The sequence below is a fragment of the Opisthocomus hoazin genome, chromosome Z (assembly GCF_030867145.1).
Source record: "Opisthocomus hoazin isolate bOpiHoa1 chromosome Z, bOpiHoa1.hap1, whole genome shotgun sequence".
NCBI lineage: Eukaryota > Metazoa > Chordata > Aves > Opisthocomiformes > Opisthocomidae > Opisthocomus > Opisthocomus hoazin.
In genome coordinates, this window is record NC_134454.1 from 76,238,739 (window position 1) to 76,253,618 (window position 14,880).

The following is a 14,880-nucleotide window of genomic DNA, read 5'->3' on the forward strand; positions in this document are numbered from 1 at the left end:
GGAGCCATAATGATATCAGCAAGACTAAGTTCTGAGGGCGGGAAATAAACCAGAGCAAAAGTAGGAGATAAAAAAAACAGTAAACTAGAATTTATCAGAGGAAAAAGGGCAAATAGCAAGCAATTCAAATGAATTGTAAATTCTGTTGTTCATGTAATGGTCATACTCTTCCCCATCTCCCTGTGGACTTTCACCAAAAACTTAGTGTTGTGGTTTAACCCAGCAGCTGGCAACCAGGACCACCCATCTGCTCACTTGCTCCTCCCCCCCAGCAGTGGGACGGGCAGGAGAACGGACAAAGAGTAGAACTTGTGGGTTGAGATAAAGACAGTTTAATAAGACAACAAGAAAAAAAAAATGCAAAACAAGCAATACACAATACAATTTTTTCCCACTGTCTGATGACCAATTGCGCAGCCTGTCCCTGAGCAGTGATTGCGGATTTCACAGAACTTGTGGATATTGCAGAGCTTGCAGATTTCACTGAACTCACAGAAAAGATCAAACTTGCAGAAAACTTACAGAAAAAAGGGTTCCTGCCCCCCTGACCAACCCCCATTTATAAATGGAGCATGACGTCCATGGCATGGAATATTTCTCTTGGCCATCTTGGGCTCGCTTCCTGGCCGTGCTCCCTCCCAGCTGCTGCACAGCTGCTCATCAACTGAACATGGGAAACTGAAAAATGTTCTTGATTTCTTAGTGTGTCATTGTTTGTCAGCATATGATCAACACTTTTCTCGTACTAAATCCAAAACACAGCAGCTACTGGGACTCAGGGCTCAGTCTTGTTTGACATCTTTACCAACGATCTGGATGAGGGGATTGCGTGCTCCCTCAGTAAGTGCTGACACCAAGTTGGGTGGGAGTGTCGATCTGCTCGAGGGTAGGAAGGCTCTGCAGAGCTATACTCTTGCAAGTCAGTTGAACCAGTTAAACTGCATCTTTTTTTTTTTTTGAGCAATGTTGACGTAATTGGATTTCCCTCTGGTATCCCATGAGCAAATGGAGGTCAGAATTAGTAGGAACACAGCAGAATGCTGAGATGAAAGGGAACACCTCTTCCTTTTCTGACTTAGAGCAGGAAAACTAGCAAGTAAGTCTCTGAAAGGCTTGACAGAGGTAGTATACTGGCTCTGACTACAAGCTGAAAGCAAAACAGGAACACTCACTTCTGGCAAAGCCCCCAACAACAGCAGTCCAGCCCTCAGTGGGAGCAAGTATCCCATGCATCCTAGCAGAAAAACTAAGAGAGACATTGTCTGTCTGTGAAAAGGAGAGCAGAGTGCACCGCGTGGCAGCTTGCAGTTGGCTGAGCCTTGGGCTGAAGGGCTGACTCCAAATTCAGGTTTACTGTACTCAGCAAAGGTGGCATCCTTCTGTTTTCCAAGTGTCTGCTGGAGACAGACGCAGAGGGAGGGAGGGGGAAATTTCTACTAGCACACAGTCCTGTTTTCAAGAACTTCCTATTTGTCTGTGTGCTTGTTAACCAAAAGACCCTGCACAGAAGCCAAACAGAGCATGCTGTGAAACCGATCAGCTGCAGAAAGATGGACATGGATGTATCAATTAGTTAAGAAAATACATGTAGAAATACAGAGGAGGAAAATGTGGGAAACTGAATATGTATACTACATAGTATAGTATAATCTACATAGTACAGCATGAGTATGCAGTTTCATGCATGCTTAGAAGGTATTATTAGGTCTTTAATCTAATAAAAACATGAGAAATGGAGGGAAAGTATTTTAAAATGAAGGGTTGAATTTTTATAACAGCTCGAGTGGGACAAGCTACAGCAATTTTCCTTTTCCTAAACAATAGTTAACACTCCTTTGGAGTCCCACATGAATAATCATAAATTTCCTTCAGCAGTCTAGTAGTGAGACATTTCCATCTGACTGAAAGATACTGATGTTTCATGGATTTAAGCATAAGATTATTTTATTGGGTTAAATCATATATGTAGATTTAGAAACTTGAGTTTAGATATCCTTTTTATAAGAATGACTGTTTGAAACTTTTATTTCCGTGTTTTGTATTTAATTTTCATGCACTTTACATCTTAATATATACCTTTGTTCTTGGTTTCTTTGGCATCTTCAGTCAGGAAAAAAACCCCTAAACTAACTTCTTCCAGAACTCCCCCTTCCTCTCCCCCCCCAAATACTCTAAAAAACACCCACCGCCTATCAAAAAATCCCAAGGAAATAAAAGAATGAAAATAGGAAGAGGAAAAAGACAAAGCTATGAAAGTCTGAAGATACTACTTTGTCAATCTTTATTCATTAATCAGAAATCTTGATTAAGGGACTTGGAGAGTAAGAAAGAAAATGGTACTTACATGTCATTGTCTGCCTTTAGCCACACACCTTCAGCAGAAGTCTGTCCCTTTGTCAGGGCTCTGGCTGAGACATTTAAACTAAGAGACTGCTAAAGAGATGTCAAATTATGTGAAAAAAGAGTTTAAGATACACAGGGCTGGCATCTACTTTTTATTTCCAAAAGTACTGCCTCAGTAAAGACAGAGAGCTAGGCCTGTTTCACGTACAAGGAGAGGTGGCTGCATTTGGGGCTTCCTAGCTCCTCAAAGTCACGCTCGCACCTTCTGAAGATGGAAGAGGGTGTGCTCAGCTGTGCGACAAGCTACTGTAAAGATCCTACACAGGCTTCAAGACCTTGCGTGTGGCATAGGAGCATGCACATAAGCTCAGTCTGCACTACAGTTTGCAAAATTTTGTAAGAAAAAGGAACAAATGTTCATTAATACCTACTACCCACACAATAAACACAACTCTGAAACTTGCTGTTGAAAACGTATTGCAGACCTTTATGCGAGGCAGAAGAGGTAAGACTTCAAAAGACTACTCTGGTCCTCAGCTGGAATATTTTCAAATAAGATAAAATAATGGAAGGGCTTTTCTTTTTCTGATGTATAAAGAGACAACAAATAGAAGGAAGGTAAGTTCAGAAAGTACTCAAAGCTGAAAAGGGACTGCTGAGAGAAACACACGGCTTGCGCTGACCGACCACATGCACCCTGCTAAAAATATTTATTGTGTGATTTAAAGAAGTGGCCTGTTTGTGTGGGTTTCTCAGCCACCATTTAAAATTGAAGGTAGGAAAAAAAGCCACTAAGCACAGAGCATCCAGTACTGACCAGCGTTGCCCAAAGAGAAGCAGTAAGTGTGTAGAAGGGTTGTACATGGTTGGTCTGGGTGACTTGAAGGCTGAATGCAGACTTCGTGACAACTTCTGCCACCATTATTTCACATGGATTTCAATATGAAGGGAAGGGAAGGAAAGGAATCCTCTCTCTCTAGCACAGCAATGCCCTCAAAAGAAATTTGCATTCTGGTTCAGAACATAATCCTCCCCCTTCCTTGTGGTGTTTTGGTTTTAAAATACCACTGATTCTTTGAGAACATAGCAGACAGACCTGCTGAAGGAATAAATTATTTAAGGAATAAATTTCTGCCTTTCCAGAAATCTTGGACAACCAGACACAATTTTAATAAAGACATCACAGATGCTGATTTTGACAAATTGAGTTCTAAAACAATCTTTTGTTAAAATTCTGAGTGATCTGACCTGCTACTGAGCTGGTCAGAACTGAGAATTTCATACAATGTGTAACAGCTGTTGGATCTTCAGAAATCCCCACTATGTGCATCATCATTTTTTCCCAACCGGTACTTTTGGACAGCAAATAAAAATAATTGATGAGGAGCGATCCAAATCACAAGAGAACTTGGTATTACCTGACTCTGACCTGCAGGTTTGTATGTGGAGATGGAGCGGTACCGTTCAGAACTGCAAGGGTGCATCAGACAGGAGATGTTCAAGGCTGACCTGGAATTTGAAAATCCATCTCCACACAGGACTGTTCAGAATCAAGAGTTCTCATGAATCCGAAATGAATGGATTTTCTCAAGGAATCATTACACTTTGTTTGCCTCTGCTCACAGAGCATGTTTAGTCTGAGCAGGAAGCACAAACCCACTGAATTTCTCCTTTTCTGGCTTACAGGAATTCAAGTGCAGTTCAGGTTCTGTACTATTTCTGTACAAGCATAAACCTTAACAAGAGAACTAAGTATGTAAAATAAGAGATAGAAAGAAGGCTGTTTCTCAAAGAAAGCGTAAGTCTTCAGTCTGTGCTTGTGAAGTTAAAACGAGAAGCAGACAACCCCCTGCACGGTTTCTCAAAAATAATAGAACTGCTGTGACAGAGTTGGGCCGTTTCCAACAAATCTTGTAGCCCCTCTATGGCTGGGAAGAGAATTGCAAATAAGGGATAGGTTAAACAAATCCAGAAGCTATTTTGGGAGACGGGAAAAGGAGGAAGCCCATTGAAAACGAGCCAATTGACAAAAAATGTTGTTGGGGGAGTGAGGTTTACAGCCAAAGCTCGCAGCGGAATCGGCGCCCTGTGCAACACGGCTTGGTGCTCGTAACCGCACCTTCTGACAGACAGAGGCTACGCCACACACAGAGGCAGGGTCCCGTTTAATAGTCAGTCCCCTGGGGAGGTGGGGGCGGAGATCAGCTACATCACCAAGCTAGCTTTTCGGAAGCAGGACATCTGTTTTCCAAACAGAAATACGAGCCTTTCAACACAGCTGCACCAGGTACAGTGGTGGAGCAAAGCTCCATCGAAGTCAGCGCAAATTTCTTTAAATAGTCACTGACATAGTGAGAAATACTTGCCACGCTGCATCACAAACGGTAACTGGGACAGCCAGTGATTTGGTGGCCGCTTTTGCCGCTCTGGCACAGCAGAGTCCCCTCCCCGGGCGGCCCTTTGCCGACGTGGACACCAGGCCCTTGCACAACTGCCACGCCGGTGCTGGGTTGCCTGAGCGTGCGCTGCTCCGCGCAGGAGGAACTCTGCCCCCCGGCCCCCCCAAACCCAAACCAACCCTCAGGCTTTCTTGAGGAGGATTTTTTTGAGGAGGATGTTTGGAGGAGGCACTGCACAGCTTGGGTAGCTGCAAGCACTGTACACGCTTGCGTGGACGCCAATGAAAACTATTCCTTCCTGACAGAGGGAACTCCAAAACTAGCTGGGAAACCACGTCTGAGTCATGGAGAAATTAGAGATTTCTGCATGTAGTTATGTCTATGACGTAGTTATGTCTGGTGGGCTGAACACAGACTGGCAAGAATTGTCTCAGAATAATCCAAAAAAAGATTCCCTGGACGCCTTACAGGTGCCCCGGGCGTAATTTGAGCATTGTGAGCACCATGAGAAAGGGATCAACGAAGTGTATGCGCGCTCTAAGATAAAAACTTACAAGTTTCATTTTGGAAGGGTCCAGACTGAATTCTTAAAACATTTATTTTAAATAAATGAAATATGAAAATACTATGAATTTATTTGTATATAACAATAACACTTTAATATTTAGTCAAGGAACCATGAAATCTAAAAACTCACTACTTACATTAAGAACTCACCCATTACAACTCAGTACTTTAACGATAGGATGACAAACTCTGTGAGGGATATGGAAACGCTTGTATGACTACGGTGTGGCTCTTCGTTGAGTGGAAGCAAACTAGGATCTAGGACCTGTGCCTCGGGCCCTCGCTATTTCTAGGGCGTGAGACTTCAGGAGTGTTGGGCACGTAACAAAAGCCTGAGGTTCTCGTCTGAATCCAGCGTGCCCCGCACCCGCCCGGGCTGGGCGCTAAGACACGTCAGCCGCACAGCCAGGGCCCGCTCAGCCCATCCCTTCGCTACCCCCGAACACGGCGGGCGCCTGCATTCAGGCAGAACGTCCTGAGGTTTAACTGGCGCCAGACTCGGTGACAAACTTTTTCCTCATGAGCCACAGACACATTTAAGAACTGTTTCAGTGCTACAAGGTATTTCGTGTTAGAGCTAATGTTTAGCACAACCTAATTATTCCACAGTAACAATATTCTCACTAGTGACACCACAACAGCAAAACAAAGGCCAAAGTTTGACTCAGATTTTAAAATTTTAAATAGCTTTTTTAAGGGCCACACCTTGCTAAAATACTTATGCTGAGTATTGCCCATGCCTACCTTTATACATGTTACAGTTGTTAATATAAGCAATAAAGAACCTCAAAAAAATACAAAAGGGCATTACTGAATCATTTAAAAAAATACTTATTTATAATTAAAATTTTGTCAAAAACTATTGTGATCTTTTATAGCTGCAGATAATGAAAATACTCAAGAATTATTCTGCAATTTTACAGTACCGAAGTGGAAGATTAAAAATAATAATTTCATTCTTATTTATTTAGATTGTGGAAGTGTCTGTGTGTTCTTAGAAAGTACAATATGGCTAGTGTTAATTCTGAAAGCCTGACAATATTCCTTTGTTGGGTAAGCTACCGCAACAAGTTTCCACGTACAGAACCTGTACTCAAAGGGAGAAAGCACTAAGAATAAAAAAATTCAATCGTTACAGTTATGTATGTAAAAACACAGCCACACAGTGAAAAAAATACAACAAAGCTATGTCAACACAAAGGAGTAGAATTCTGCCACGGCATCAATTACTGTGCTGCAGCACTTTAAAAAAACAAAACAAAACAAAACCCATTTTTTCTTTAATGTATAAAAATCCCTATCTTGGTAGTGCTGTTGCCAGTGATGTGGCTGATGTTGGTGGAACTGCGCCTGCTGCTCAGAGGCTGCGCACTGCACCGACCACAGCTGCAGCCTCGGGCTGTCTACTCCAGACGGCTGAAAACCATCAGCTCACGCCACGCATAGCTAAAGGGAATTTGTTTCCCCAAAATAAACACGACTACCTTTTTCATTTGCAGCAAGTAATCTGAATGTTTGTGATAGGCAAAACAAAACTAGGTATTACTCTGGGTGGCACAGAAGGGGAAAATTCAACTCTTAACTAATGAGAATCTTACTCAATTTATTCGACAATCTATAATTAATTCTGTAAGTGTATATTATATTATCGCCAACAGATCCCATCAAGGAGCAGGTATGCACATCACACAATATAGCAATGGTCCAAATCCTCTCAACTAAGACAACTTTCGACTTCAGGTTTTTGTTGTTCAATTATAATTTCTTTCTGATAATTTTATTCCAACAAATACCAAGCACATTGAAATAAAAAACTTTCTTTGCCATTGGGAAAGCTAAATGACCAGGAAATACTGTGTTTATGAACAGTTAACTGTTTGCATTACTTACTAAGTCAGATGCTTTACTATAAACAGCATCAGAAATGGCTAACAGACAACCTCAGTTTAGACTGCACCTGTATTAAATTCTTGTTTTTATCATTCAGGACTTTCCTCCTGATGTATTTTTAACTCTTTCTCCTAGTAACATCTGACCTGTCACACAACACCTCTATTCTAAAGCGTGAGATTCCCACTGTCAAAGCTGGTCCTGGCCCTGAGAAATACTGTATTTCATTGTTTGTTACAAGAACGTCCTCCTTCCAGAGCTGCAGAGGAGTGACTTCTGCTGTTTCTACTTCTCCCTATTCTAACAATACCTATCTTAGCCCGAGAGGTGGCTTTTTGTACAGTGAAGAAAACACCATTAACAGTGAAAACCCAAAGGGGCCAAAAAATTTCTGTTCAGAAGAACTCCTGTGGTGAAACAGCAAAAAGGCATCTCCCATAGGAACACTTACTAACTAGATTTTGAGGAGTTATTAATCATTTCAGTTTCTTTTGTACAAGAAAATATTTTGGAATACCGTTACTATTCCTCACAAATGGAGTAACGTATGAAGAATTCTGCAAGCTAGTTTCATAAAAACAGCCTCCTACCGTAAATTAAATTTGTAAAAGAAAAGAAACATAACCAAAAGGAAGATTTACTTATTGAGGAACACCTGTTATAAAGACATTTGAAAACACAGCAGGGTTTAACGGTTCCCTGAAAAGTTCAGCTGTTTTAGATTTTTTTCTGTCTGCAAATATGCTGCTTTTCTTACTCTCTAGGAAGGCGAACTGCTTATGAAAGGCTGTGGCAATGCAGTAGAAGCAAATGCTTCTGAAAGCTTTCAATAGCATTTTTTCAATTTACAAAATGTGAAAACATCTTTCAATTAGTAAAAAAAATAGTCTAATATACAAACATTTTTTAAAAAATTCATTTGTGAAGGAATGTAGCGTAATTACCCAAACTCATACCCATTCACTCCTCAGATACTGGCAGCTATCTCCTTGACACAAACCTCTAACCCAGAGAAATGCATATGTGGCCAGTTAGCCCAAGCAGAATATAGTCATTCAGCTTTCCCCAGATTTAAACTATCATAAATTACCATTTGGACAGCATTAGAAAGAAATTGAAGCATACAAGGAATAAACTATAGTTTCTTTTTATATCAAAATGTACTCTTGAAAATGTGTTTGGCACAGTGCTAAATCATATAGTTAATACTAAATATTGCAGGATACAATAAAACCCTGGAGTTAACTTTTGTTTACACCCTTTAAGGGATAAAAATAAAAAGATACCAATTATTCAGAAGTCAGCCTATACAAACTGTATAAACAATATTTCATGTCTTGTTTTGAAAACCACTGATAGTAAATTTTACATAAAAGACTGCAAAATAATATAAATGGATTTAAACAGATTTTTACAATAAGAAATTCAAATGGAAACAGACAAGTAACAAAGAGAAGTAAAAAAATTTATTGCAGTATTCGTTCCACCAGATTTGCTGGGGATCCCTTTTCTTGTATTATTTCAGGGTGACCTAATACATCAAAATCTACATTTACAAAAACTCCTCCTGCAGATAGGTCATAGATACTGCATGCTTTTTTTTTCTTTTCTTGTCTTTTTTTTTTTTTTTTTTCTTCAACAGAATAAATTATATATCCAGGAGATTCTGCCATTTTACAGCCTGGAAAAACAATGCTTCCCTGGAAACTGGGCTAAGCTAAAGAAAGCCATCCGCTGCTAGGTTAAACTCCAAGAACACTTTATTAAGAACATTAACAGACTAATTTCCAACATTCACTTGTTTATTTTTTTTAAACAGAAAGTTTTTTTTTCAAGATATAAACAATTTTTTTGTTAAACTATAATACAGTGGGAGTAAAAATGAACTGAGAAGTTTCTGCTGCACAACAGCGAAGGAAGCTCCCACAAAAATGTTTACCAAACATTTCCTTCTTTTTTCCCGCGTCCCAGGTTCCATTCTTACTCTTCATTTAACTGATTTTTTTTTTTTGCCAGAAAGTTGGTATTTCAAGTTTTTCTGTTATTTCAATTCCTGTAAATTTGGCTGCATGTACAAATTCATTAGCTGGAAGTTCCATCCTTGGCGGCATACAGCGATCGTAAAGTCTGCACAACTTTATTAGTCAGCTTATTAGCACTCGTTAGAGCAATTTTTTTGTAAATAATGTCTGACTCTTTAATAGTGTCTACCCAAGGCACCAGTTTGCGGCCATCACGGCGCTTAGCCTCAGTCCAGGAGCCACTGTAGGAGCCTGCCATCCACTGAACACTGAAGCCATTGCTGGTTTTCTGTACTACTCTTGCAATTTGTGGTCGGTCTTTGTACTTTGGACAGCAAATAGCGATGACATCCATGACATCAACACTTTCATTCATCTGTGCTGCCAACTCCGTAGAGTCTGAATTTCGTTTTGACCTTCTCAATGACTAAAACATTGGGGGGAAAAAAGACCAAGTGTTACACAAAAGAACTTTAGTGAAATTATTGCTTTTATTGCTTTTAATCCCTTGACGCCGGGAGTTGGGATTTCCCGGCACACATTCCATTGCCGGCAATGAGACGCACCGCGACCGCCAGCGCCAAGGGGTTAACATATCCTTGTAAAACCACATACTCTTAATTTGTACCCGTGTCTTTATCTCTTATTGATATATAAAATTATATATACACATGAATCATAAAGCTACATAAAAACTTGGCAACAATAAAAAGGATAACACACAGTACATTCCAAAGGAAAATTAATAACTTTTTATACGGGATAGATCTCATTTTCTAGTTTGGTTTTTTTTATTGTCTTTTCTGTTAAACTTTCTACAAAAGTTGTATAAACGGTTAAGTAGAGAATCTCTATCTACAAAATGCTTTCTTTCATGTGGATTACATTACTTGGTGTACATTTAATATAATAGACTGACATTTATAAGCACATAAAAATCATTTTACGTAATACGCTGCGAAATACGTTGACTCCTCCTCCGCCTCACCCCTGAAGTGCCTCCTCCTCTATCCTCCCCATCACTTTCATCGTCCTCTGTCTCAGCTGCATTGTTTTTAGGGCTGCCTCCTCCAAGCAGCGAGGTAATTGCTTTGTTCCGAGCATTTGTGCTAGCTGACACCTCTCCATCTTCTTCCTCTTCATCAGGATCCAAATGTTCCATAAGGAGCTTGAACTATTAAAACAACAGATTAGTCCACATTGTTACTTTACAGATAGATGTTTATATCACATACATTAAATAAAAAACAAATGGCAAAGTAAAGAAACAGGGTAAAACCAATGGCAGACAACTTCAAACTTGAACAGCTTGTGTTTTGTTCTATAAACTTTTTACTTTCCCCTTTTTTTTTTTAGCAGATATGTAAAAGCTTTCTTCATGTGCTTCCGAAATGGCAAGTTTTCTCTAACTGGTATTTCAAGATTGGGGGAGAGGGAAGTAAATACACTAGGTCTAGTCTCTGTTCCTATGATGGAAAGAGTCAGGGATAAAGTGAACAAGTTATATGGGAGAAATATACAAGATGGACAATAGAAATTAGAAAATACTCCATAAAGATGAATATCCTTTAGTTTTAAATTAATTTTCATTGTGTTTAAACTTCTTAGAAGTCTTTGAAAGGTAGTCCTGCTAAACATCCTGAAAGGAAGTGGTGAGTTATCAGTATACTGTGAAGATTACCATGAACTTAACATTCTGAAATGTTAATCCAATACATCAGCATCTACTTTCAAGTTTACACTGTGTTACCTAGTTTAAAGAATTTCAGGTTTTCTGCAAAGCAACTTTACTTACATCTAAGTACTGTTTTACTATACTCCTCTTCACTTCTTCAGTGATCTTGGAATTAGCCATATCACTCCGCAGAAAATCCAGAGTTTGTTTTGGATGGAAATGCACTCCTGTCTTCCTGTTTATCGCTTTATCATAAACTTTTGCAGATTCAGATGGAGAATATTTCTGAATTTTACTGTTTAAAGAAAACAAAAGGGAACAGCTTTTAAGGAAACTCCGAAGCAGTTTCAAGGAAAAGCTTTTAAAATCTTCAGTGCAAGTAGTTATATTTTAATAATTCTATATAGAATAGACATCCTGGTAAGAAATGAAATCACTGCTTTTTCTAAGCTACTTTCATTACAGTCAACTTATCACATTTATGTTTTCTTCTCTTACACAAATCTATCGCTTAAACAATTAGTTACAATCAACTTTTTAAAAGAACTTCTGAACTTAATGCTTACAAAGAACTGACTAGATAACAAGATGGCCTCTTATCTAAATACCCTTACCTATCAGAGAATCCACAGAGGTTCTTTAAATGCTGTTTCAGCATCAGAAGTAATAATATGCCTTGGGAGACATTTGCAAATTCAATTAAAGGAGCTGAATTTTCTGGCAAACATTTCATCACAGCATTTATATCATTTTCTTCATCGGAATCCGAATCAGAGTCTACTCGTTTCCGTAACCTCCGAGGCTTAGAAGCTTCCTCCTCACTTTCGCTCTCACTGCCGCTGTTACTGTCACTCTCAGTCTCCTCATCTGATGAAGGTTTTCTTTCCTTTTTTTTGTCTTTCACCATAGACTGCAAGAAAGTTAACACACATTCCAAAATTAGAGTAAGTAGCATCATGTATATTTCTACAAAATCTTTCCAAAATCATTACTAGCTTAAATTAGCAAGAATTCCCTCAACACTGTTCACTGTTATTAACTTACAACTCCATAAGGAAAACGAAAATTATTTATGGCAAAAAGATGCTGAGAAATTGATCCAAAGCCTACATTTTTTACAAGATGGGTACAGAAGAAACTGAAGCAACAAGTACTCCACTGGCATGCCTAAGAGACTGTTCACGTTCATTAGCAGTGACAGCAAAATGCAGCAGAAGGCCAGATTTCTCTTCCACCTGGATATAATTTCTGTGTATCACACAGATTTCCATATCTACTTGGTACTGGTACAGACTACTCCAAGCTGGTTTTAACTCTTGTCTCTTAAAATTCTATGACACTGATTACACTGCTGACCAGAGAAACCCCCAAGCGACCCCCCAAGCGACAAGACACAGTATTAATAATTTCTACTACTTATAAGACCTATAGAATTTCATATGTGCATTATTACTGCACATAATATGATTTTTCACAGCACAGAAATATATAAAGATATCATGAGCAGGATCTCATCCTTTCTGTGCTGGGTTCTGCACACTGGTCCCTAATCTGAAGAGTGGACTGTCTTTCCAGCAAATTAAACATCTGCTTTGGTAGGGTGAGAATTCAAAGCAGTGTACTTTCCAGGTATCAACTCTGACTTGTACTTACTAGTCAGATTGGACATTCTATAAATGTGTTTGCTTCCTGACAGTTTGCACCTTCTACTGTTAAAGTTGTCCAGGAAATGAAGACACTAAAGTCTTTCAGAAGCAGAGGCCTTTTTCTTACAGGGTTGTGTATTGCCATAACAGATACTACACCATGATTCAGGTTCTTCTACGCTACCTTAAGTAAAGACATTGTGCACTCTTTTCTTGCAAGAAGCAATGTATTTAAAGTTTCTCAGGCGACACACACGCAACAACCATCAGCCACTTGACAACAAAATAAACGGACAGCTGCATTTTATTACTAAAATTATAAAAACAACCACAATAAACTAGAATTTCATGATGATTCTGGGTTCATATGCTTCCAGATGCATGCAATTAATTATCATTAAGCCATACCAGGGAATAATATAGATTTAAGATTTCAAAATTCTTCTTTTTTTTAATAATGTAAGCAACAATGTAAGGGAAGTTTTTAACCAGTGTCTACCAGATGCAGGCCAGCACAGAAAGGGTTGCTTGTTTTTAACTACTGGTTACAAAGTAATGCTATTGGTCCATATCATAATAATGGTACTGTATTCACTAAAAAAGTCGACCAAATAACAGAAGCTTATGTTGCCACCACAAAAAATATACTAAACTATAAATGCACATACCTCTTTAAATGACTGTAGTAGGTTGCTACCAGAAACTGATAGTGTAATGTCTATATGATGCATTATAAACAGTGGCTCTTCTTGTGTTTGATATGGAAAACAGGCTAGATTGTCCGCTATATACAAGAGCATATTCACCTCTGTTTTCTGGAAGTTAAAAAAAAAAAAAAAAGTATGTATAAATACACAAATATCTTAGATTTATACACTTCTCCTGTCTTCCTAACAGTCTAGTGCAAAAGCACGATCACAAATTTTATTCTGTGTAAGTCCCCAAATCCACTCTAAACAACATGTGTATACGCAAAATTTAGTCATACCTCAAGATACATGATTTCTGATCAGTTCAAACTAGGTACAGAAAGGTCCACAATGATGAAAAAGTAACAAATGCATTCTAGTATATAGGTAATATCATACAGGTAAATATCTGACATTACAAAGCAAAATTAAGAACATTAGGGAAACAAAGTTATCAATAATTATGTCAAAAATACATTTTAAAAAGAGAATATAGCTTGTAATGCTGTATTTTAATAAGCTTATAATACTACATTTTAATTTCCTTTGAAGTGAAGGAAATGTGATGCTTACTGCAGTATCATCAAAGAGGTTGAGTAAAGAAATTAGAAACGCTCGTCTGTGTTGACGGTTCCCTCGGATCATGGAGTATAGGTGTGAACACAATGCACTGGATGATTCATCGTGTCTAAAACCTCTTACAGGATCTTTTGGGCAGGTATTAATTGCCTGTTGTACCTGGTAAGACATCTTCATACCAGCCACTGCTTTCATCTGAAATGGAAATATATTTATTTTTATTTAAACCATTGTCTTCAAAGCAGTAAAACGTGTTCCTTTTAAGTGGATGGTCATCTGAAGTTTAACTTTTAAACACGCACTGAGGAGACACTATCTTTTGAGTTGGCAAACAGATTAAAACAGAACTTGTGGTAGAGACCAGAATGCCTTGTGAAGTGCTTTCATTGTAAATTCTGTTAGAAACATAGAGCTAATCTGCTTACCCACTATAGCCAGGTATTCCAATTTAAACAACTTTCAAGAATACTGAAATGTTTTCATACATGAATAGAGTATTTTACCAAATGTGTATGCTTGACGTCACTTGTAGTGAAACAAAAAATTGAGTCCATATTAGTACACTAGGACTAACAAACAGAAAATGAGAGGATTTTGCATATATCCTGTACTTTCCAGCTGAGTTTACATACTTTAAGGCTCCTGCTCTAGTTTCAGAACAAACCGAATCTCTAGTTAGGCTGTATATCCAACTCTCTGCATACCACTTCTGCTGCCTTCAGCATAGCTGTCTCTTCATCTATACACTGGCTGCCCACATAGCAAATTTAATCTGCTAGCCTTCACCTACTGGATCACATATCTGTTTGGATGCCATCAACAGTTCAATGCTCCAACTGCAGTGGAATACAAGCAGATATGAGAAGTCCCACAACGTAGTACACACACTGAACATAGACTGGGGCCTTTTGAAACAAAGAGAGGGTGCTGCAGCTCAATTTCAGATCTTAAGCAGAATTACTGGTACTATGCCACCATTCCTTAAGTCCTCACATTGCCCTCAGATCTTCCTTTCCGTAAGAACCCTTAGATCTAAACAGCTTCCTATGCTCCCTCTGCTTAGATTACAAT

The 14,880-nt window shown here is 38.8% G+C and overlaps 1 protein-coding gene across 4 annotated transcripts in view; it reads right to left on the reverse strand.

Moving 5' to 3' along the window:
* Window positions 1-5,415: 5,415 nt before the first annotated feature.
* The window catches only part of NIPBL (NIPBL cohesin loading factor), a 173,146-nt gene continuing 163,681 nt past the window's right edge, over window positions 5,416-14,880 (reverse strand). For 3 of the 4 annotated variants that reach the window (XM_075411749.1, XM_075411750.1, XM_075411746.1), the window contains 6 exons: window positions 13,804-14,004; window positions 13,210-13,356; window positions 11,510-11,805; window positions 11,016-11,190; window positions 10,209-10,394; window positions 5,416-9,647 (listed from right to left, as the gene is read on the reverse strand). In XM_075411749.1, the coding sequence (XP_075267864.1) occupies window positions 9,282-9,647; window positions 10,209-10,394; window positions 11,016-11,190; window positions 11,510-11,805; window positions 13,210-13,356; window positions 13,804-14,004 (1,371 nt within the window). In that variant the 3' untranslated portion in view covers window positions 5,416-9,281. Of the gene's footprint in view, window positions 9,648-10,167; window positions 10,395-11,015; window positions 11,191-11,509; window positions 11,806-13,209; window positions 13,357-13,803; window positions 14,005-14,880 lie in introns of all 4 variants that reach the window. The other variant, XM_075411747.1, reaches the window with a different exon arrangement.